At 34.8% G+C, this 23,720-nt stretch overlaps 1 protein-coding gene across 7 annotated transcripts in view; it reads right to left on the bottom strand.

Moving 5' to 3' along the window:
* DYNC1I2 (dynein cytoplasmic 1 intermediate chain 2) overlaps positions 1-23,216 on the bottom strand; it is a 50,497-nt gene extending 27,281 nt beyond the window's left edge. The window contains exons 1-7 of one of the 7 annotated variants that reach the window (XM_024561517.4): positions 23,089-23,216; positions 22,844-22,946; positions 21,545-21,661; positions 16,892-17,009; positions 9,833-9,850; positions 9,022-9,112; positions 1,756-1,815 (exon numbers count right to left, since the gene is read on the bottom strand). In XM_024561517.4, coding sequence (XP_024417285.2) covers positions 1,756-1,815; positions 9,022-9,112; positions 9,833-9,850; positions 16,892-17,009; positions 21,545-21,652 — 395 coding nt within the window. In that variant the 5' untranslated portion in view covers positions 21,653-21,661; positions 22,844-22,946; positions 23,089-23,216. Of the gene's footprint in view, positions 1-1,755; positions 1,816-9,021; positions 9,113-9,832; positions 9,851-16,891; positions 17,010-21,544; positions 21,662-22,843; positions 23,045-23,088 lie in introns of those variants that run through there. The other 6 variants (XM_024561519.3, XM_024561524.3, XM_024561521.3 and 3 more) reach the window with 6 other exon arrangements.
* Between the last annotated feature and the right edge of the window lie 504 nt (positions 23,217-23,720).

The following is a 23,720-nucleotide window of genomic DNA, read 5'->3' as shown; positions in this document are numbered from 1 at the left end:
ACTTTCTTTAGCAGGGATGCGATTCTGGACTGTTTTGAAGAGTCAGAGAATACGGATCTCACTCAGACCACGTTCAGTTCCCTTCACTTTTGAGAATGAAAAATAGGTTTCTGTTGAAACCCTTTTTTTTCCTACTTATAATTAGAAGAAATTGAGAACCATACAGTTTAGATTTTAAAATAAAATATTTAAACTTACGTTGTTCACATCTGCATGGTATATGTTGTCCTTGATTCATACATGGACAGACTACAGTGCAGGTTCTTTCTATCTAAACTAAAGCAACAGATTTTTTGGATACCATAAAACTACTAACACTTCTATTTTAAATAGAGGAAAAATATTCTTATTTGACAAACAGAAAAAAGTTGAAAAGTATCTTTTATTAGGCATCTGGGGGATCTTTTCTTGGTTATTATATCAGATGTTTAAATTCTAAGCCAGATAAAGTATGCATTCAAACTCCCAAAGAAGCTCTCAATTGTGAAGCTGTCTTAAAAGGCTATCTAATAAAGACATTGTTGTAATTTCCAAAATATCAAGTAGGATATCTGAAATATACATATATGTCATTGGTAATATATAACATTTTTCTTATATAAACATCCTTTTCAAAATCCTGTATTAAAAAGTGTGATAAAATTAGTACATTTAAAAAATTAATTTTCTGTAAGGTCCTCAATGTAGGGCATAATAAATTATTAATGTGTTTTGTACTTTATGAATATCTTAGCCTTAAAGAAAAAAAGCATAATAAAAAAATTAAATGAGAAAATATAATCTAATGTTCTAAGAATAAAAATTGAAATAAGAAACATTATATTCTGACTTTTAAGATGTGAACCACATGAAAAGGGAAGCACTCACATATCTGCGAAATACGATCAAGCCAACAACATTAGGACAAGTTACTAACTTGAGTATATATAGGACCTAATAGATAAAAATCACAATATTAGAAAAAATATTCTAAGATTGAAGGGTAGAAGTAGGGAGGTAATACCTCATTATCCAACAGCCACTTTTACTGAGAATAAGGAAGCAATTGTGGGTAGGGGAGCCTCGGAGCAGCCAACAGAGAGGCCTTCCAGCTAACGAACAAGAAGCACCTATGCTTTTATTACCTGCAATTCAAGGCTTTATTTATTCTTACTTTAGACATAATTTTTAAGTTATTGGTTATATGTTTTACAAGCTGCAAATTAGCAAGAGAAAATAGCTATCTCAGGCACAGGGGCAGCAGCAAAAATTTACATTTTGCATTGGGGACTAGAATAAATAATTGAGTTAAAAAAATGAACTAATAAATTAATAAATCAATAGCACTCTGGGGCCACAGTATAGAGACCAACAGCTCTATTCCTCTCAAAACATTAGAAATCATCAGTGAATTTTAATACAGGAAAATAAGTTAATACACAGCGAGTAACCCAGAAAATGTTTGATTACATGTAGAATATATATTAAAAGTCTGGGAAGTTTGTAATACATCTTTTAAAAACTTACATCAAAAATATAGAAATAAAAAAAGGAATCTGGATACTTAAATGGGCAGATTTAGGGTACCTAGAAAATCAGATGCATAGAATATTTCTTTCACTAAATGATAGAGGATAAATGAGGTGTCACAGTAAAATATAACTCTTTTGCTAATATATACTGCATATTACAAATTTAAGCAAAATAAAATTAGGACAGTTTCACAAAGAATCAAATTAATTATAAAAAAGGGAAGGTAATAAATCTATTCAATACCCCAAATCGGAATCTGAGTGAAGCTGAAGAACTGATGGATCTGTATCCCAATGCAGCGTCCTAAGTGGTTGTAGGGCAACCATGAAGCATTAGCAGAAAAGGCCATAAGTTAGTCAAGCAAATACACTCTCTGAATAGCTAAAGTACTGTTCACAATTAAAAACCACATGTTCTGGTTAGTATGAAAAAAACACCAGGTATCTATCACTCAATGTTCTAGTGCATGCAATAAGCATAATACAGTTAAAGATGCAAACATACAACCTAGATTAGTTAAAAGACAGTATTTTCAGATTATGGGAAACTAATAATGCACAATAATGGATAAGAACAGCCGAGCATTCGACAACACAAATAATACCTTATTTTTGGATGATAACAAGCTAGACTATAAACAGTTTAAAAATTAAAGTTTCCTAATAAAAAAAAACATTAGTAAAAACATCTTAGTTAACATATTATAATCTTGCCCAAAGCAGTAAATGTGTGCAGGAAATTGTCATATTGGTAAAGGAAATGAGTCAACACATAAGCCTTTCGGTAAGAAAGCCAAAGACTATTCCACTGGGATATGAAATAGCTAAAGTTTCCAAAATGTGACCCTTATGTAATTTATGGGTTAAGCACTGCCTTGGGCTTACATGTCATCTGCTTTAGAAAGTAGCTAAAGATTTCTGTCTCCAGGAAGAAATAGATTTTTCCCAGAAAATTATTTTATGTTCAAAGGATTTACCCAAACTAAGTTTTTGGAGAATATCAATCCTAAATAAATATTCAGTAGTGCTTTAGGCTTGTCTATTGGGATGTTTTCCACTTAAGTGAAATCTAGTCATTACTAGAACAAAAGGTACTTTGTCATAATGGCATTCTTATAAAATAATTATGTATAGTACTGTATGGTGCTCATAATCTCTATTAAAAAGTTAAGCACAATACTTTCAGCACTACCATTTTTGTCAAAATATTTCTTTCTCATATAAGTGATAATGTATGACTAAAACTGCTATAATACTTAAATACAAAAAATAATTTCTATACTTTACTTGCCTATACAATTTATCAATAAAAACAATCAGTTGACTTGAACTAGAGGAATTCTTCACTTTAGAAATATAAAGAAAGATCTTGGGATTTAAACAGTATTATGTGTATGCAAAGAAAGAGGCCACAGAGATTTACTTTGTACAAAGCAATGAACAGCAACAAACATAGGCTTTGTTAAACCAGAAGGGGTTCTGTGAAATGCGGTCCTAAGAATATTCGGTCCACAGCCTTTGTATTATATGAGAGCTCGAGCTGTTATCAGTGACATAGAACTCCTTGCTGATGAGGTCATTTCAGTCTAACATCAAGTAAAACTTTGCTACAAAATACAGCCAGTACTGAAAACACACTGAACAATGCATGGAATTATATTTATTAAAGGCACCTGTAGACATATAAAGTAAAATTCTCAATATAAAGTAAAATTCTCATAATCCAAAAGCCTGAGAAATAAACGGATCAAGAATGGAAAAAAGGAACAACAGGCAGGAATTTCCCAATAGAATAACTGCTGCCACCTAAATTTGAGATAATAGAAGTGATTGAGAAAGTGAACTAGAAACCTAATGAAATGTGAAGTTAGAGAAATATCATTTTTCATGGCCTTTTACACTTATTCATAAATTACCACCAGGCCCAGTAGAAATTTTTAGCATTTACAAATACTGATTTCAACATGTGATATCAAATACCATATTTGATAATGTCTAATATCTTTTCCTTCTCCCTGAGGGTACTAATATTAGACTGTCCTGGCCATCTTACACATCCTTCACACATTTTCCTGTGATATTTCTTCTTCTTTCTCTTTATTTACTGAATCGTACCTGGTCAAGTTGGTTCTGTTTTATTCTCAGACCCTAGAATTCTTTTTCAAAGTCATATACATATTTAGAAATGCTATTATTTCGTTACCAATAGCACCAACAATATTAATTATCTTTCTACTATGGAATCTGGAGATGATTTAGCAGAAGTCATAGTCTTCTACTCGTGTGTGTGTGTGTGTGTGTGTGTGTGTGTGAGTAATGAACTTAGACAGCCCTCTTGAAAATTAATGTTTAAAATGAGCTCAAAGGAGACAATGCATACACTAAGATTAAAAAGATATGTCACCTCACTCAAAGAGGAATTTTCCCCTTTCCTGTTAAACTTAGAAGAAACTAATTTTGTATTCATTCTCCAATAAGAACAAATATCCAGGAAGATATTTAAATACCTATTTTCTTGTTTTACAACTTATTGTTAAAAATCTACACTTTAAATACAAGTTAGCATGCTATCATTAGAACTTTTCAATACAGTGAATAACATCCTCAATTTTTAAAATTAAAGCATAGTTGACATTATGTGAATGTCAATTATGTTAAAGCATAGTTGATGTATTCAGGTGTACAACATACTTTTCAACATTGTATGCCTTATAAAATGATCACCATGATAAATCTAGTAACCATCTGTCATTGTACAAAGTTATTATGATACTACTAACATATTCCCTAGCTGTGCATTATATCCCCATGACTTATTTTACAACTGGAAGTTTGTACCTCCTCTTCCCCTTCACTCTTTTTGCCCACTCCCATTCTCCTTCCCTATGGAGACCATCAGTTTGTTCTGTGAATCTGAGTCTGTTTTTGTTTTGTTCATTCATTTGTTTTGTTTTTCAGATTCTACATGTTAAGTGAAATCATATTTGTCCTTCTCTGTCTGACTTATTTCACTTAGCATAATACCCTCTAATCCATCCATGTTGGCACAAACGGTAAGATCTCATTCTTTTCTAATGTATTAAAGGAATACCACACATTCTTTACCCATTTATGTACTGAGGAGCACTGAAGACGGACTGCTTCCACACCTTGGCTATCGTGAATAATGCCGCAATGGTAATAGGGATGCATATTCAAATTAATGTTTTTTTCTTCAGATAGATACCTAGAAGTGAAGTTGCTGGATCACGTGGCAGTTCTATTTTTAGTTTTTTGAAGAACCTACATACTGTATCCATGGTGGCCACACCAACTTGCAATCCCACCAGCAGTGCAAAAGGGCTCTCTTGTCTGCACATCCCCGCCGATACTCACTGTTTATTGTCCTTCTGTGAGGTGACATCTCACTGTGGCTTGGATTGCATCTCCATGATGATTAGCGATGTTGAGCACCTTTTTCATGTGCCAGTTGGCCATCAGTATGTCTTCTTTAGAGAAGCGTCTATTCAAGTCTCCTGTCCATTGTTTAACTGGATTGTTTGTTTTTTGATGTTGAGTTTGAATTCTTTACATATTTTGGATACTAAATCCTTATTAGATATATCATTTATAAATATTTCCCCCATAAATCAATGACGTAATCACTAGAACATAAGTTCCATGAAGGCAAGGGCCATGAACACTTTATTTTCTGTGGTAATCTATAGTATTTAACATTAAATTGGTGATCCAGTGCATATGTATTCTGCGGGGGGGGGCGGGGGGGGGGGCGGGAGGGAGTAGATTTACAGTTGTTCATGTGGAAAGTAATACAGTAATTAATAAACGATAACACAAGAATAAACCCTTGCTATACTCACAACTGTAAACCTACTTTTGTCCCACTTTGTATATACAAATAAATATTTTTCTTAATGGCATTTATTCCCTGTACTAATTTACAATATTCCAATAGGTCTCTAATAATCTCTAGGTTTCCCAATGAAACTCAGAGGGACATGTTTTAATAATTCATATTAATTTTAATAACCAGTAGATGATAGAGTTTTTGAAAGCAAACTTGCTGACACTGCATTAAAATACTCTTTCTACTCCTATTCAAAATCAAGAAAACTGAGTTTGGAATGAACACAGTGTTTTATATACTTAAAAATAATGTATAATATCAGATAAAGAAATTTAAGCAGATGGATGGGGCATAAGAGGGATAAATGGTAGTGGAAAAAAATACAATAAAAATAAATAAATACATAAAAAGAAATTTAATAATTTTTTTTTATTTTGGGAAATATTTTTACTATGGTAATGTCACAGAAGGGAAAAAGCCCTGCACTTGAAAACACCACTTGCTTATTAGCAAAGGAACAGTAACATATTTGTATAAAAACACAGAAGTATAAATATTAAAAGTTAGTTTAGCCTTAAAGATAAATTTAGACTAAAAAATCTATAATAATACTATTTTATAAGGTAATACTATTTCTTAAAAAAACACCTTGATTTGTCTTAAATGATAGAGTTATGTCATTTACCCAGTGACAGACAGTCTTGCCGAGATTTACAATTTTGGTTCTATATAGAGAATACTTTTGGAAAGTACATCTCAAATTCAAACCGAACCTTTTGTGCTTTCTAATTATTAATATGACCTGATTATTCAGGAATAATGAGTACTAAGTTTATGGATCATCTAGCTACCTTGCTCTTCTTTCTTCTTGTCCTGTTTTTCTGTTACTTCTTTAAAACTTCAATCAGAGGGGCTCAGGCACATATAAGATAAAGCTTCAGTTTTTTTCTTATTAGAACATGTGTTAAGAGATTTTCTTGAGAAGGAAATTTCACTTCCTGGCCCAAATAAGGATTCTAAACAAAAGATTTTGACTAGCTATGTTTAATCTCATTTTAGGTGTCATAAGAAGTCAAAAAAGTACGATGTTGTTAAAGACTTGCTATTATTGTGTGTGTGTGCTTTTGTGTGTGTGTGAGAGAGAGAGAGATAAGTAATACTTTTCCCAATATGACTTTTGGAAAGAAAGTGAAATTTTACTGAACCTTGAAAAGCGAGACCCAAAAAGTGTGCAAAATCCTAAAACAAGCATGAAGTACAGTCTTGCAAGGAAGATACAAATTTAGGAAAACTTGGCAGTAAACACCCTTTTCTTTTTCAATTGAGATATAATTGTAAAGCAGTATGGAGATACCTCGAAAAATTAAAAATGGATCTGTCTTTTGACCTAGTGATCCTATTTCTGGGAATATATCGAAAGGAACCCAAAACAGTACTTCAAAAGAACACAAGCACCCCTGTGTTTACTGCAGTGTTATTTACAATCAGCAAGACAAGGAAGCAGCCCAAGTGTCCATCAGTAGATGAGTGGATAAAACAACTATGGGACATTTACACAATGAAATACTACTCGGCCATAAAAAAGAATAAAATTTCACCCTTTGTGACAGTATGGATAGACCTAGAGAACATTATGCTAAGTGAAATAAGCCAGTCAGAGAAAGACAAATACCATATGATTTCACTCTTACATGGAATCTAATGAACAAGCTGAAATAACAAGCAAAATAGAGACAGACTCACAGATAGAGAGCAGGCTGACAGCTAAGGGGGTGAAGGGATCGAGCAAAAAGGAAAAATGACTCATGGACATGGACAACAGTGGGGTGATTGCAACAGGAGGGGGAAATAAGAGCACTAAATGGTAATAGAAAAAAACATAAGAATATAATCACCTGAAAAAAAGAGATATAATTAAACATAACATTATATTAGTCTCAGGTGTATAACATAATTATTCTCTATTTGTATATATTGTGAAATGATCCCCAAATGCATCTAGTTAACACCATCACCAGTTATAAATTTTTCTCTTTTTCTTTTGCGATGAGACTTATTTTTTAAAAATTATTTTATTGTTGCTCAATTATAGTTGTCTGCATTTTCTCCCCACCCTTCTCCCCCACCCACCCCAGCCAAACCCACCTCCCTCCCCTGCTTCCACCCTCCCCCTTGGTTTTGTCTACGTGTCCTTTATAGTAGTTTCTGAAAACCCTTCTCCCCACTGTCCCTTCCCCTTTCCCCTCCAGCTATTGTTAGATTGTTCTTAACTTCAATGTCTCTGGTTATATTTTGTTTGCTTTTTTCTTCTGTTGATTATGTTCCAGTTAAAGGTGAGATCATATGGTATTTGTCCCCCACCGCCTGGCTTATTGCACTTAGCATAATGCTCTCCAGTTCCATCCATGCTGTCGCAAAAGGTATAAGCTCCTCCTTTCTCTCGGCTATGTAGAATTCCATTGTGTAAATGTACCATAGTTTTTTGATCCACTCATTTGCTAACGGGCACTTAGGTTGCCTCCAGCACTTGGCTATTGTAAATTGTGCTGCTATGAACATTGGGGTGCACAGGTTATTTTGGATTGGTGTTTCAGGGCTCTTAGGGTATAATCCCATCAGTGGAACTGCTGGGTCAAAAGGCAGTTCCATTTTTAGTTTTCTGAGGAAATTCCATACTGTTTTCCAAAGTGGCTGCACCAGTCTGCATTCCTACCAACAATGTACTCGGGTTCCCTTTTCTACGCATCCTCTCCAACATTTATTTGTTGATTTGTGTATGATGGCCATTCTGACTGGTGTGAGATGGTACCTCATTGTGATTTTAATTTGTATCTTTCTGATGGCTAGTGATGCTGAGCATATTTTCATATGTCTCTGTGATGAGAACTTCTCAAAGATCTATTCTCTCACCTTTCAAACACAGTACTGTTAACTATAGTCACCAGGCTGTACATTACATCCTCACAAGTTATTTATTTTACAACTGGAAGTTTGTACCTTTTAATTCCTCCCCCCACTCCACCCACCTCTTGCCCCTCCTCTGGCAACCACCCATTGATTCTGTGAGTTATTTATTTTTTTAAGATTCCACATATAAGTGAGATTATATGGTAATTTGTCTTTCTCTTATTTTACTTAGCATGCTGTCCTCAGGGCAGTGAAAAACTTAATGTTTCCTTAGCAGTTATTCCTTATTCTTGATATTTTATGCATTATTATTTTCTATCTTAATTAGAACTAGTGAATTAATAGAAGAGAATTGGGCTGTTTTAATTGTATTGTTGAGATTTTAAATTACTGAATGGGGGAATTAAGCAGAACAGAGAGATTTTACACTATTTATACTCAAAACAGTCACATATTAACCAATATAAAGTTTGCTTAAACAGAAAACATTTAAATAAATAAACACCTCTATTTTAATATAAAATAAATTAGCATAAAATCAGTTAACTATTCAGTGCTAAATTAATCAAGTGTGACTGTTAAAATATTGTAAAAAAAAAAAACACCCCAATTTACAACAAACAATTTCTGTGCCATTTAGATTTTGAAATATTAAGACTAACTCAACATAACTATTTAAAATCCCGATAAAGCACTGGCAGTATCTGAGCACTAAATGCATTCTATCATTAAAATATTAAAAGAAAATTACTATACCTAGATCCCACTGCGCCATCTCCAGAGTCCTGGCTTCCAGCTTCACTTGGTGTGCTCACAGATTTGGAGGATGGAGACATAGGAGGAGGGACTAAATAGTGAAATAGACAGGTATCCTCTGTTACTACATGGAGAGGTTGCTCAGCTTATGACGTTTCAAAGTAATTTAACATGAAGTAATTAACAAAAAAGAAAAATAATGGCAAAACACAAAACAAAAATACATGAATGAAAATGAACAGTAGAAAGAAGAGGAAAAAGACAAAGTTAACAATGCATGCTGACAATTCATGCAATTTCTCTGGCAAAATGCATTTGGGCTTTACATTAAAAAAAAAAAAGCAAGATTATAGAAGGATGCATCTTCATTTCAGCCAACACCAAATGTGGGCACTAATTTTCAAAGGAGAGCATTCCTTCTCCCCGCTTTCTAACTTCTCACTTTTAAGATCACCAGATTATAAATAATATTTAGAACTGTTTCAAAGTCAAAACTCTAAAATATGCTTCTAAAGTCATTAACTCTCATTTTCTGAGACTTATTTTTAAATGTTATTTTTTGTCTAACTTTTTTCTTTCAAAACGGTCTTAAATGATTTAATTTTTGTCCTCCCCCATCAAAAAAATAAAGGTCAATTTAGAGAAATGACTATTGCTAAAGGAATGGCTCCTTTAAAATGTCCATTAGTTTCCAGCAATTTGGGTGAAAAATGCAAACAGGCCATAAAACAGCATGCCTTCTAGACATGATGCATAACGCAAAGTGATTCATGCAACTTAAACAAGGCAAGACTTATGGTAACTTCCTTACCCCAGTATTCAGAAAAAACTGAAGTGTACAGACAAAGATACAGACACCCAAAATATTCTTAATCCCTTCTTATAGGAAAATACGCATTTTTTCATAGTATATAAAACAAACAGCAAATGCTTTCCCCTAAACTGTCACTCATAACATTATATACCAACAGCTGAGCGTGCATATTTCATGCTATTACATTTGTAAAACTTTGTGATTACCATTGCAGGGAGTATAGGAGGATCATCACTGCCATCTTCTGGTTAAAATTTACCATAATTGTCCCCGATCCCAAATATTTTTAAAATAATTTTTCAATGTACAATATTAAGTGACTAATACATTTCATGTCGAGTTTCAAGTCCTTCTTTTACTAGTCTACTGAAAAGAAGGTAAGTTCCCAGTTATATAGGAACTAAAGAAATATGTATTTAATTAAAAGTCTGTGTTTTTGGAATAGTCACTTTCACTGAACCCTTAAAATTATGTTCAAATGTTTATACATGCTGCAGTAGAAACAGTGGGTTTGCTAATCTAACAAACGTACAAGTTCAGTATGACGAATTACATCTTAAACATAGGCATACAACTGATCATCCTATCTTTTCAGAGGTGAATTCTATTAGTAACCAGTAAGATTAGAAGGAAGAAAATCATAGCTAGTATGTTTGTCTCCTGAGACAGTGATTATTACTTAAATTCCAAAGGACTATAAAACATAATCAAATGTTTCTAATTTTGTGATTAAGTCTGTCAGAAACAATGATAAAACCAAACTGCCTTCATGTAGTTCACATGCTGATGCCACTGTGTAGGTGCTGCATGTATGTGTAACTCAAAGTAGCTAAAGATGACTTGTATCTGAAATAAAAGAACTTTAATATCCTTTAACTTCTCTTATGTCACATTTCCTCATCTTTTGTCCATCTCTCACTATGAGGCTTCCTTTAGGCTAAGATCTAAATGGAGAGGAATAAAGAGTAATATCTAACAGTGGTTTGCCACTATAAGCACAAATAAATGTTTATTAAATCATAGTGAGGCAACATGTTTTAATATTAAAGGTTTTCAAAGAAGAAATTTTGTATTCCTTATATTACATACTTTATGCTTAGGATAATAATTTTTCTAAGCAACACATTAGAAAGATTGAAGGAAAACAGTAATATTACTCTCAATTATTTGTGATAAACTAAAAAATTCTTTTCCAGGTTAATATATTTTTCCCCTTCCTAGTGACTTCAAGTATCCATGACTCCACAACAAGTTTAACAACTATATTGAAAAAAAATGTTACCTCAAATTCTTTATGGAAACACAGGAATTATACATACATAAATAAATACACTAACTTAGCCAATTCTGAAATAAAGGTTTCAGAAATTAAAAATAAATCCCAAGGATGAGGCTACCAAATTATCAGTTTCTCAGCCAGAAGCAAAATAAATCACCATAACTTTAAAGTTGTAATTAGATAAAAATCTCCATCCTAGAACTATATTCTCTCAAGGGGAAAAAAAAATACACACACACACACACACACACACAAGCCAGCTGATAAACAGGGCTTATTACGGACTCAAAGTCATTATCTGGCCTGCCAACTTCATCTTGCAGTAATAAATAATGTAAGTACAGAGGGACAAATCCAAAAAAATGAAGTTTTACTATTAGTGAAAAATGAGGAATGTTAATAGGAAAAAGGGAATGGTAGCTTTATTTGATGGCTACCATATTTGAACCCAATTAGTCTGGAAAAATCAAAGAATACAGTAATTGCACAATAAGGCAATGCCATCGTACTCCCGGACTCCAACAAATGACCCCTAAGAACAAGTGAAAGCATGCATTCAGGGAGATTAAAAGAAAAAAAAAAAAGCTAAACAACTCATTGCCTTTCAGAAAAGACTCAATTCCAGAATTCATTTTTAAAGATGGGTTAAGAGTCCAATCAGCTTTGAAAATAACATAAGCTAATAATAATTAGCTTTTGCCAAATATTTGAGAAATGATTTGCTTAATAAGAGTGATTCAATTGGATCAGCTTACTACACAGTTCCTGTATATGAAATAGCCTAAAGTAAACTTTTAAATGGTACAAAATAAAGACTTAATATTGACATATGTGAGTACATAAATGAATTTAAACTTCTTAGAAGTTTAGGGCAAAGATACCTATTTCCTTCTTTGAGAACTGACAGAGAAATATGAAGTAAACTGAAAACCAAATCTACACCATGGCATACACTGATCATATAAATATTAATACTGAAAGGCTGTGATTCTAATTCTCTAGGGGAAAAAATCAAAAAGGCCCTTCCAGGGATATAAAATTAACATTGCTGCCTTTTGGCCCGTGAAGAAACAACTAGAATATTCTCAAAGCACAAAGGACCTGGGAATGCACCTAGATTTAGTGTTAGAATTAAATTTGAGTCAACCACTGAGAACTACACAAAAGTCTCAGAGATGAAGGATGGTGCAAAGCCCAATTATTTTTCAAGTAAAAGAAAGGCTCTGGTAAGAAGGGGCTTTTCCAGAAAGAACCTAGAAAGATGGGCAGTCAAGGAAAGTAAATGCAGGGAATGGAAATGTTGGTAGAAGAATGTGATAGGAAAGGAGTGAGCTTCTGAGATAACTTGAGGTACTGAGGTCTCTCCTAGGATACTTAGTATTCAAACACAGCCCCGGTTACCATTTCGCCCCCTTGTGGACACAAGTGCTCCTAGCCTGGAATATTAAAATTTAAGTAACTTTTTCATACCTTACTCTTTTTGTCCTGAAAGCTCTTGCTTTAAACCTTAAATCTCCGAAAACACTTAATTTCTCCCTTTTCTATGGCCCCTTCTCCTGATAATGAAGTTTATCCTCCACTAATATCCCCTAGATGTTTCCTTTCCTTTATTCTCTTCAATTTAGAGCATCAGATAAGTTTTTAAAAGAAATCAATAAAAATACAATTTTATAGAATTAAAATATTATAAGGAACTATTAAAATTATACTAAAATCACTTGAAAAAATGACTTGGTACATGGAAAGCATTCTGTCTAAAAATCATATTTAAAATATTCAAAAGTTGCAAGAGGAAGGGAAAAAAATGAAGCAATACTATTTTGACTAGCAAGTTGTTTTTGTTTCTTTTTCTTTTTTCTTAAGATCTTATTTATTTATTTTTAGGGAGAAAAATAAATAAAGAGAGGGAGAAACAGAGAAAGAGAAGTATCAATGTGTGGTCACCTCTTATGTGGTCCCCACTGGGGACCTAGGCCACAACCCAGGCATGTGCCCTGACTGGGAATCGAACCAGCAACCCTTTGGTTTGCAGCCTACACTCAATCCACTGAGCTACACCAGCCAGGGCTGCTTTTGTTTCTTAATAAAAGAAAATCCAGATAATAAACTATCACATTAATCAATTTCCTCTACCCAACTGATAAAAACTCAGGCTACAGATTAATTGAAAATATGTTTTCATCTCTTTACAAGGTGGATAAAATAGTAGCTACACATACAAAGGGATTCACTTTACTTTTTCAATCATCAATGTTTAAGAACCCCATACTTGATACACTAATATTTTATTTATCTTTAGAGAGAGGGGAAAAGAGGGAGTGAAACATCAGTGTGTGAGAAATACATGGATCTGTTGCCTCTCCCAAGACCCCAGGGGCCTGCCTGGCCCTCAACGGAGGCATGTGACCTGACTGGGAATCCACCAGTCGAATCAATCCAATGAGCCACACTAGCCAGGGCTGATACACTATGTCTCACATACTGTGTCTAATATTAACTTTCTTAAGACTTGCCATTTAAATTCAGTTAAAACAAAAAAATGAAGCCATAGTAAAAATTTCCACTATGCATTTTCCTAAACTGTAACAGTAAGATTTTGTTGTTGCTTTTCAAGCAGAATAGTTCTTATTTGGCCTTACCAGCTTTAAAGACATACTACCTACAGCAACTGAACAAACAATGAAGCATCTAGCCTGTTCTGGGCACCAGGGATAAAAATGTAATATGTTATCCCAACTCCCAAGGACCTCTGTCAAAAAGCAGTCAAATGACCAAATAAATAAGGATCTACCTGTAAAGAGAAGCTAAGAGGTTTTCTTAGCTATATCTTTTTTTTACAAAAGCATATTATTTTTTGGAGAATAAAATAAAAGAAAAACAAACCCATTTTAATAACAGATTGATGGTTTTAAATAAATCTTCTTGAATATCCTAGCAGTGTTCTTATACAATAAAAAATATTTAATAAATTTATTTTGTATTGAAAAGAAAAACAAGTATCCACCTTGGGTCATGATACAAAACGTATTTTTTTACTGTGAGTTACTGTCAAAAAAGTTTGACAGCTACTGCCTACATGTGTATCCCGTATTTTTCAGGCCTAATTTTAAATAAATAATGAAAATATTTTTAGGCATTGGTCAAAGAACAAAAGGTAGAAAACCACACAACTCATTTAAAGAAGTTAGTATAACCATTACAATAAAACCAGATAAAATATAGTAAAAGGAATAAAAAAATGAGTCTTCTGAGCATAGATTAAGAATTTCTAAATAAAATACTAACAAATTGAATCTAGCAATATACAAGAAAAATAACTAAGTTGGGTTTATTCCAGAATATAAGTATGTTTTCATATTAGAAAACATACCAATATAAATCATATTAACACATTTAAAGAAAAAAAGCATATTTTCACCTCAAAAATTGAAGAGATCTATGAGTTTAGTAAATATTTTGGTGGTTTTAAAGAGTGTCCACAAATTCTAGGTGAATGTGGGCTGGATTTAGTGACTGTCTTCCAATGGAAAGAATGTGGCACAACGATGCTTTGGGACTTTCAAGGGTAAGTCCCAAAAAGGACTGTTTCCTCCTGGCTCTTGCTTTCTTAGATTGCTCACTCTGGGAGAACCCAGCTGACACACTGCAAGGATACTCAAGCAGTTCTGTGGGGCGACGGAGAGGAATTAAGCCCCCCCACTAACCACCAACACCAACTTGCCAGCCATGGGAGTGAGCCATCCTGACAGCAGATCCTCTGGCCCCAGCCAAGACTTCAGATGATTACAATCCTCACATCTTGACTTCAACCCCACGAGAGACCCTGAGTCAGAACCACTCAGCTAAGCAACCATTACATTCTGAACTGGCAGAAACTGTGTAAACACTGATTGTTTACACAGTTTAATATTTTAATAAATGTTTAATATTTTTTTAAAAACCAACCCTGTTGTCCACCAATCCCCGGGGAAAAAGTCATAATCCCAGGCAGCTTTACAGTTCAATTTTATCAAGTTTTTAAGGAACAGGTAGTACCTGTATTTTATAAATGGTTCTGTTGTACAAAATAGTAAAAGGGAAAGCTGTCCAATTTATTTCAAACCATCACAGAGTGGCCGCTGAACATGGACAGTGTAAGAATATTACAGGCAAATTTCCCTTATGAGTGTACACACAAAAATCCTAAATAAAATATTAGCTAATCTATTTTTAACACACACACACACACACACACACACACACCCTTGTCTGCCACCCCTTGGAGGTGATTATTAGTAATTAAAGTGAAAAAAGTTAAGCATGTCTCCTGCTTTTCTAACAGAAAATGCAGTTAGAGTAACCAAATTGCCCTATTTATTGAGGGAAAGCTCCCCTTTGAAGATCGAGACACACAGTACAATGCCATGTATGTATATAAAACACATACACACTTAGATATATGAAACCCTGAAAAATGTAAGCACATATACTACAGATCAAAAAGGTGTATGTTACAAATGCAAAAGCACTTAATGCAGGACTGGGAAGACGAATTAAACCGGCAATGGTGTGTAGGGAAAAACACACACAGGCAGACATATGCACACAACTAAAGAACGATCTGTCCAGAAGTGATGACTGGGGGTGGGCCGTAAATTAAGAATTAAGAACAAGTGAATTCAGTGAAACTGATATCCTATAAAGAACAGAAAAGGGAAGAAATCCTACAGGGGACAAACAAAAGCCAATGGCTCAGAAAAATGATCATTCAAAGACTATACAATTAACAAGCAACTTCATATTTTTTAAACAAGGTAACGGTGTACTGATTCATTTACTTTTATGCAACATAAAATATGCAACATAAGCTTATTAAATAAAGATGTAAACATTAATGTATTTCGATCTTCACAATCTACCAATAAGGAAAAGGCAAATAAGCTGAAAGAAGTAACAATGAAGCAGACCATGAGAGTAACCAGCTTTTCATCTTCACACCTTTTAGATATATCAGCTCCAAGGACAGTTTTGTTGTAGTTTCAAAGCAGGTATACAGCAGTTGCTATCTCTGGTGTTTGTCCCTGGACTACATGAAATTAGCCTACAAGCTAACCCTGAAATTTTAGGTCCCTAAAGGACAAAAGCCATGTCCAACTAAAATACTATGTAGAAGCACCGAGCTCAAAATTATTTTAAGCAAGCATTTAATGCTTTTTGATATGTAACTGTATTGTCCTCAGTACCTCTACTACTTCAGCTTTTTGGTTCTGCACTGTTATAAATGAGTCTAGAAAAAGAATGAGACAAAGTCAGATCACTGCCAAAATAATGTACCAATATTATTTCTCTTATTAACATTGAGAGCAAAAGGCTATAAGCTTCTCCTCCCACTCCTGTACCTTTGAAAATTAATTGATTACACCTCTGTCTAACCTACAGAAAGGAATATAGAGTTAAAATCAGGAACCAGTCACCTTTGAGCTTAATACAGTATATGGCACGGAAAACTTGGACAACAAATGTTTGTTGAAATAAATGACTGATTTAATTAAAAAGTCAACTGGTGGTTTGTATATGTTAACAAACACAATTAACCTTGCAGTTCTTTTGAACAAACACAATAACCACATATTAGTACATCTGAAAAAGACAATTTCAAATAAATTGTAGGATCAGTAATTTTTAAGATATATGAATAAGAAAAATATGCAAAATATAATGTCAACTCATTCATCTCAGGTACACAGAAGCTGAATAGAATACTTGTCTCTTATAAATGGATATATTCTTATCCTTACCAATGGGGGATTCTGGAGTCAGTCCCATGCTTTGAAGCAATGCTTCAGCTTCTCTTCTTTTTTTTTCTAGATCTGATTCTTCTTGCACAAGAGCAACTGCTTCCTTCTTCTGATCAGTCTAAATTTTTTAAGTTAAAAACTTAAATTTACATATGATATACAACATTTCTGTTCACAAAAAAATGTATTTTGAATACACATTATACTCATTAAATGAAAATCATTCTCGATAGAATTCTAGTAAGTCATATCCAATTGACATGTACTAAATTGATCCATTTGTATATGTAATCAAAGAGCTCCCACAAAAATTTTCCTGACATGTAAATTTTAAAAGTAGTCAAATTCTAATTATCTACAGCAGTGAATTGCTACCCACAGTTAGGAATTGTGAAAATCTCCCCCAGTGGCACAAAAGCTTAGATATAAGTATCGCAATGCTATGAAAAAAAAAGATGGAATTTTTAAAAAACTTTTTATTTATTTATTTTTAGAGAATGGGCAAGGAAGGGAGAAGGAGAGGGAGAGAAACATCAATGTGCCAGAGAAATGTCGATTGGCAGCCTCTTGCACACCCTCAACAGGGGACCTGGCCCACAACCCAGCTGGCCCACAACCCAGGCATGTGTCCGGAATCGAAAATGCCCAACCCATTGAGCCACACCAGTCAGAGCGAGATGGAATTATCTAAAAGGTAACAAATTTTAACTAAATGGACAATTTAATCTGTTGAAAAAAGTATGAGTACCTCAAACTTCTGTATGAAATTTTCATCGTATTTATGCAACTTTATGTAAGGATGTGTGTAAGAAATGCATCTGGAGAAAAGCTTTTTAAAATTTTTTAAGCTAAAGTATTATTTTTATGATAAATATGTGGTTGGATTTGGTTAAAATTTACTTTTGCATAGTTCTAAACATTTTTAAATTAAATTCTTGCCAGCTTTTATTTCAGAAATTTATAGTTTTAGCTAAAATTCCAGTTAAACTAGATAAGCTTCAAGCCCTGGCTGGTGCCAGACTGCGAACCAAAGGATTACTGTTTTGATTCCCAGTAGGGGCACATGCCTGTGTTGCCGGCCAGGTCCCCAGTAGGGGGTGCTCAAGACACAACCACACACTGATGTTTCTCTCTCTCTTTCTCCCTCCCTACCCCTCTCTAAAAATAAATAAGTGAAAAATCTTAAAAAATAATTAATTAGATAAGTTTCAATACTTTCAGTCCATCTAAAAGTGAAATCCTTAAAAGTGAAATTTAAGCCTTCAATAGAAAAGTTCTATATATACAGTGGTGTCCCCTTATCTGCTGTTTCACTTTCCATGGTTTCAGTTACCTTTGGTTAACCTTGGTCTGAAAATATTAAATGGAAAATTCTAGAAATGAATAATTTATAAGTTTTAAATTGCATGCCATTCTGAGTGGCATGATGAAATCTTCTCTGTCACACTCTGTCCAGCCTGAGATGTGAATCATCTCTTTGTCCTTCGTATATGCAAACCACCTGTAAGTCACTTAGTAACTGTTACGGTTATCAGATCCACTATTATGGTACTGAAGTGCCCAGTGTTCGAAACCCTTGCTTTATTTAATAATGTCCCGAAGTGCAAGAGTAGTGATGTTGGCAATTCAGATATGCCAAAGAGAAGCCATAAAGTGCACCCTTTAAGTGAAAAGGTGAAAATTCTCAACTTTAAATAAAGAAAAATAATTATATGCTGAGGTTGCTAAGATCTACAGAAAGAATGAATATTCTATCTGTGAAATTGTAAAGAAGGAAAAATAAATCTGTGCTAGTTTGCTGAGAGAACACATTCACATAACTTTTATTACAGTATGTTATAATTCATGTGCTGCATAACATTTCAGTCAACAACAGACTGGATATACAACAGTGGTCTTATTAGATTATAATGGAGCTGAAAAATTCCTACCCCCCAGTGATGTCAGAGTACAATGCGTTAAGCAGGTGTTTGTGGTGATGCTGCTGTAACAAACCTACTGCGCTATCAGCCTTATTAAAAAAGTATAGCACATATAATTATGCATAGTATATAATACTTGATAATAATAAATTACTGCTACTGGTTCATATATTTACTATACTTCTCATCATTATTTTAGAGTGCACTGTTTCTACTTATAAAAAATAAGTTTAATACAAAACAGCATGCATACCACACCGGCAGCAGCCTCATACATCTCGTCTACTGTGTGTTTACATGTATGTCCCGTGCTGGTTTAACGTTGTTTTGTTCTATACAGTAACATGTTGTACAGGCTTGTGGCCTGGCAGCAATAGGCTATACCATACAGCCGAAGTGGATAGAAGGCTACCCCAGCTAGGTTTGTGTAAGCACCTACGATAGTCACACAAGGACGAACTCGCCTGTGACAAATTCCTCAGAACATATTCATGTCATAAAGTGGTGCCTGGCTATATTAGTTGTTGTTACTATGCCTAATTTATAAATTAAACTTTATCATAGGTACATATGTATGAGAAAAAACATAATATTTATAGGGTTTAGTACTATCTGGGGTTTCAGGTTTCCACTGGGGTTCTTGACCTTACCCTTTGCAGATAAGGAATACTACTGAATACCTCAAATGCCTCGTTCGACAAGACAACTATTACTCAGACAAGTGTCTGCAGTGAATTGTTAGTCATAATATTCGGTACCATTTTAACTTAAAAAATTACATCAGAAAATTTTATCAAAATGGCCAAACAGGCTATATTATCAAGTTGACACTTTGTGTAACGACAGATTAGTAGACTCATTGTTTAATACTATTATCTCTCGTAATGTTTCATAAACTTTAGATATATAAATCATGTCATAGATATCCCTTAGAGGCCACTTATGGCCATCCTTAGAAAACGAACACCAAATTTGCTCTCAGCACTGAAGGCCTTAAAGCTGTAGGTACTACTTTGTAATGGCTCTGCTGGTCTGACTCATGCTTCTGCCATTAGCTTTTAAAGAAATAACTAACTTAAACCTCCAACTCTCTTATAATAATGTATCACAGAAAGGTGCAGAGTACACTAGAAAAATTCTTCAATTATAGGCATTGACAGCATCATTGCAATGCCACATACAAATTGTATCTCTGATTTTTCTACTACTAATTTTTATTTTTTCCCTAAGAGATTCCTGTAAGCCTTGCTATTGTTTAGGCTATCACATCAGAAAAATTGGTAGTAATGTCACACTTAGAACAAATTATCTTACACTGGCCATTAAAAACATATCTGTGATGAAAGTATGCAAACTTTATCTAAAGAGCTTCCATAGGGATAAATGTACATTTCAATAGAGAAGCAAGTAAAATATCTCCAACTCAGGGTCAATAAATATTGGCCGTACACGATTGCATGGTGATGTCAAAAATCAGAAGATATAAGTACCTGGCCCACCTTTAGAATATAGCAAACCCTTTACTTAGTAAAAATATTTCGATGACTAACTCACCATAAAGGAGATAAAAACAAATCCCTTAATCTACTAATTTCTTTGCCATCAATACTATCTTGACAAATCATTAGCGGTTCAAACTAGTAAAATATTATTAACAGTTCATACTAGTAAGTCCAAAATCCAAACTCAGTTATGATACTGTATATGCCATGTTTTATGAGCAGATGCCCCTTACTTTACAGAATAAACATATTCCTAGAAAACTATTGGGTTGGCCAAAACGTCTGTTAGTTTTTCTGTACGGTGGCTCTAGTACTGCTTAGTTGTCTTTAACTTCATTTGAAACAATTTTGTTAAGATTGTATCATGACAGCTGTCATATCAGTTTGCATTTAAAAAAACTTACCAAAATTGGTGAGTTTTTATGCAGCCATTTCAATATTGAAATGGAAAAAAATATGCAATATTTTCAGCATATTATGGTTTATTATTATTTCAAGAAAGGTAAAAACGCAACTGAAATGCAAAAACAATTTGTGCAGTGTACGGGGAAGGGGCTGTGGCTGACAGAACGTGTCAAAGTGGTTTGCGAAGTTTCTTGGTACTATGGACATTTTGGCCAAATAATCCTTTGCTGTGGGGCTGTCTTATGCATTGGAAGATGTGTAGCAGCACCCCTGGCCTCTACCCACTAGAAGCCAATAGAGGGAGATGCCAACATACTCAAAATATCCAAATCAATAAAGTTATTGGTGAAAATGAAAAATGTGTCTTATTTTACAGAAAAAATGCAACAGACTTTTTGGCCAACCCAATAATTATATAAGTTGAACTTTTATAAATCAAATTTTAGAAATGCATCAATCTACATGAAATATTTTTTATTTAGTAAAAAACCCCATACTTTAATTGATCAGTTTTGTCATTTTCAGTACTATCTGGGGTTTCAGGAATCCACTGGGGTCTTGGACCCTTATCCCTCACAGATCAGAAGGGACTACTGTGCACCTCAAATGCCTATATCGACTAGATACCTATTACCCAAGTTACTGTCTGCAGTGAATTCTGTTAGTCATACCTGGTTTCTTTAAAGTAAGACCCACCTACAGTGCTCTATTTTACAGTCACAACTGGATTTTTTAACTATTCTGAAAGCTTTACATAAAGGTTAAATAATTGAAATAAAATACAATTACTTTATATTAAGTTTACTTTTAAAAACCATACATACTTCCTTTTTTTTCCTTTCTTCTTCTTTTCTCTTCTTTTCCTCTCTGATTTGGGCCAACCGCTGCTTCTTACGTTCCAACTCTGCCTTTAATTCACTTTTGTCCGACATGTTTGTGACCTTAAGAAGCATATAATCATATGCAATCATTGTTACATTAGTAAAAGCAGCACTCTTTTTAAAAATGTCTTCAAGATTATGAACAAAGGTTTATAAGAAATATTCATAGTTGAACCTGAAAATGTAAGAAGGACTGAGGAGCAATTGGGGGTAAATATGTGTGTCATTACAGAGATCATTGATCTTTAAAAACAACAGAGAGCACTTTGTGAGCTGATGTGAAATAGAAATAAAATATATTAAGGAATTAAAATACAGGACAAGCTAATGCAAAGAGCAGAAGGGAGGTACAAAAAAAGAGGAAAAAAATATTCAGAGTTGAGCACAGTACCTAGCACATAGCTCCTAAACGTACAAATGCCCAAATGTCACATAATATCTCTGGCTCTTAAAACAGAGCATATGGGTTGGCATTAAGAACCTTAACTTAGGCTATACGATACAGATCAAATCTATTACCTGAGTTTTCCATTCATTCCCAGAAATTTAAGAAAAACAATGTGCAGTCGGACACAAAATTGCTGTAAATTCTAAAAGTGCAATGTAATAGTAATATTTTAACAAGCAAAGCACAAAATAACCATCATTTACTATCAAATGTACTTAGTTACAGTAAATACATGTTTAGTCAAAGCCCCTAAACAAAGTCTGACCAGCTTAACTACATAAAGCTGATCGGCCCGCTCATCTTCACAGAAGCCAGAGCCCCAACGACTAACAACGCACATGTTCACTTTCTTAACACTCGATGGAAGATGTCTCTGGAATTTTGTGCTACAATCTCCGCGTTTGGGTACTTTCCAACATAAACGGTGAGGGAAAACGCTGTCAATGCAAGTAGTAATGACTTTTATTTATAAAATGGAGCAAGGCGAAAAGGAGTTACTTCTCCCCTGGGGTCACCACCAAGAGGGCGCGGTTCTGGACAGTGCGTCCGGAGGAGGGGACCAGAGCGCGCTGGACAAGCCTCGAGGCTCATCGAGCCACCTCGGAAGGATCACGAATCTAAGGGAGCGGCCCCGTCTCCCTGGCCTTCCTGAGTCACCGCACCTGGCTCTCCCCGCCTCTCCTTCCCGAGCCGGCCCTAGCGGCAATGTCAGCAGGAACTCGCAACCGCCCAGTGAGTCCCGATGTGACACACAGCAGACGGGGGGGACCTGGAAGTAAGGAAAGTCAACCCACCTGTCAGGTGGCGGGATGGGGAAGAATCCGCCCGCCTGCAACTTCCGATAACGTCCCTTTCCTTCACCCACAAGACCAACAGTCGCCGCCACTAGCTCGGGGGCTACCAGAAACACACAAAGAGGGATGGGCGGTGGCTGCTACGGCAAGTGCTTAGGGACAAATGGCTTCACCAGTAAGAGGTCGCTCTCAAAAAGAGATGGTGGGGCCCTGCTGCGGGGAATTGTGGTCCCTCCGTGAATTACCTGTGTAAAGCAGAGGCCAAAAGATGAGAAAAGGAGCCAGTCAGCCCAATGGCTCGAGGTGTTTTCCCTTTGCCCAAAACTGGAAGGCTATTATTAATACCCTCGCATTCAATAAGCAACCACCGCCCTCGTCATTTACCGCCCCGGAGAACTACAAGCCCCAGTTCCTAGGAAAACTTGCGTGAGACCAGCGATGCATTCTGGGAATTGTGGTTCATTGTAGTCGCAAAGTATTCTGGGACATGTAGTGTTTCTTAGTGTTGGGATTCCCCCTCCTTGAGGCTTGTTTTCTTCAAAACTCTGGTTAGAAACTTTCAACACTTCTGCTTAAAGTATGTTTGTTGATCACAATGTAGTATGTTGTATCTTAAGATCTTTGACTCAATATTTGCGGAGTTTAAAGAAGGGTTTTCCAATAGTGAAGCTATACGTTGCACTGAGATTCCAGTGTAGAACACTTTTTAGGGTATACAAAGGAAGACCCCCTAAAGCCTGGAATTTACTTGTAAAAAATTGTGTATTTATTCTCACATGTTTCAACTTCAGTCACCTTCAAAGTTCTCTCCATTTGATGCAATGCATCTATCGAGATGTTTTTTCCACTGCTCAGTTTTTGAACTTATCAATTTTGA

Source organism: Desmodus rotundus, chromosome 2, assembly GCF_022682495.2.
Source record: "Desmodus rotundus isolate HL8 chromosome 2, HLdesRot8A.1, whole genome shotgun sequence".
In the NCBI taxonomy this organism is placed as follows: Eukaryota; Metazoa; Chordata; class Mammalia; order Chiroptera; family Phyllostomidae; genus Desmodus; species Desmodus rotundus.
This window is presented reverse-complemented; position numbering and strand designations above follow the sequence as displayed.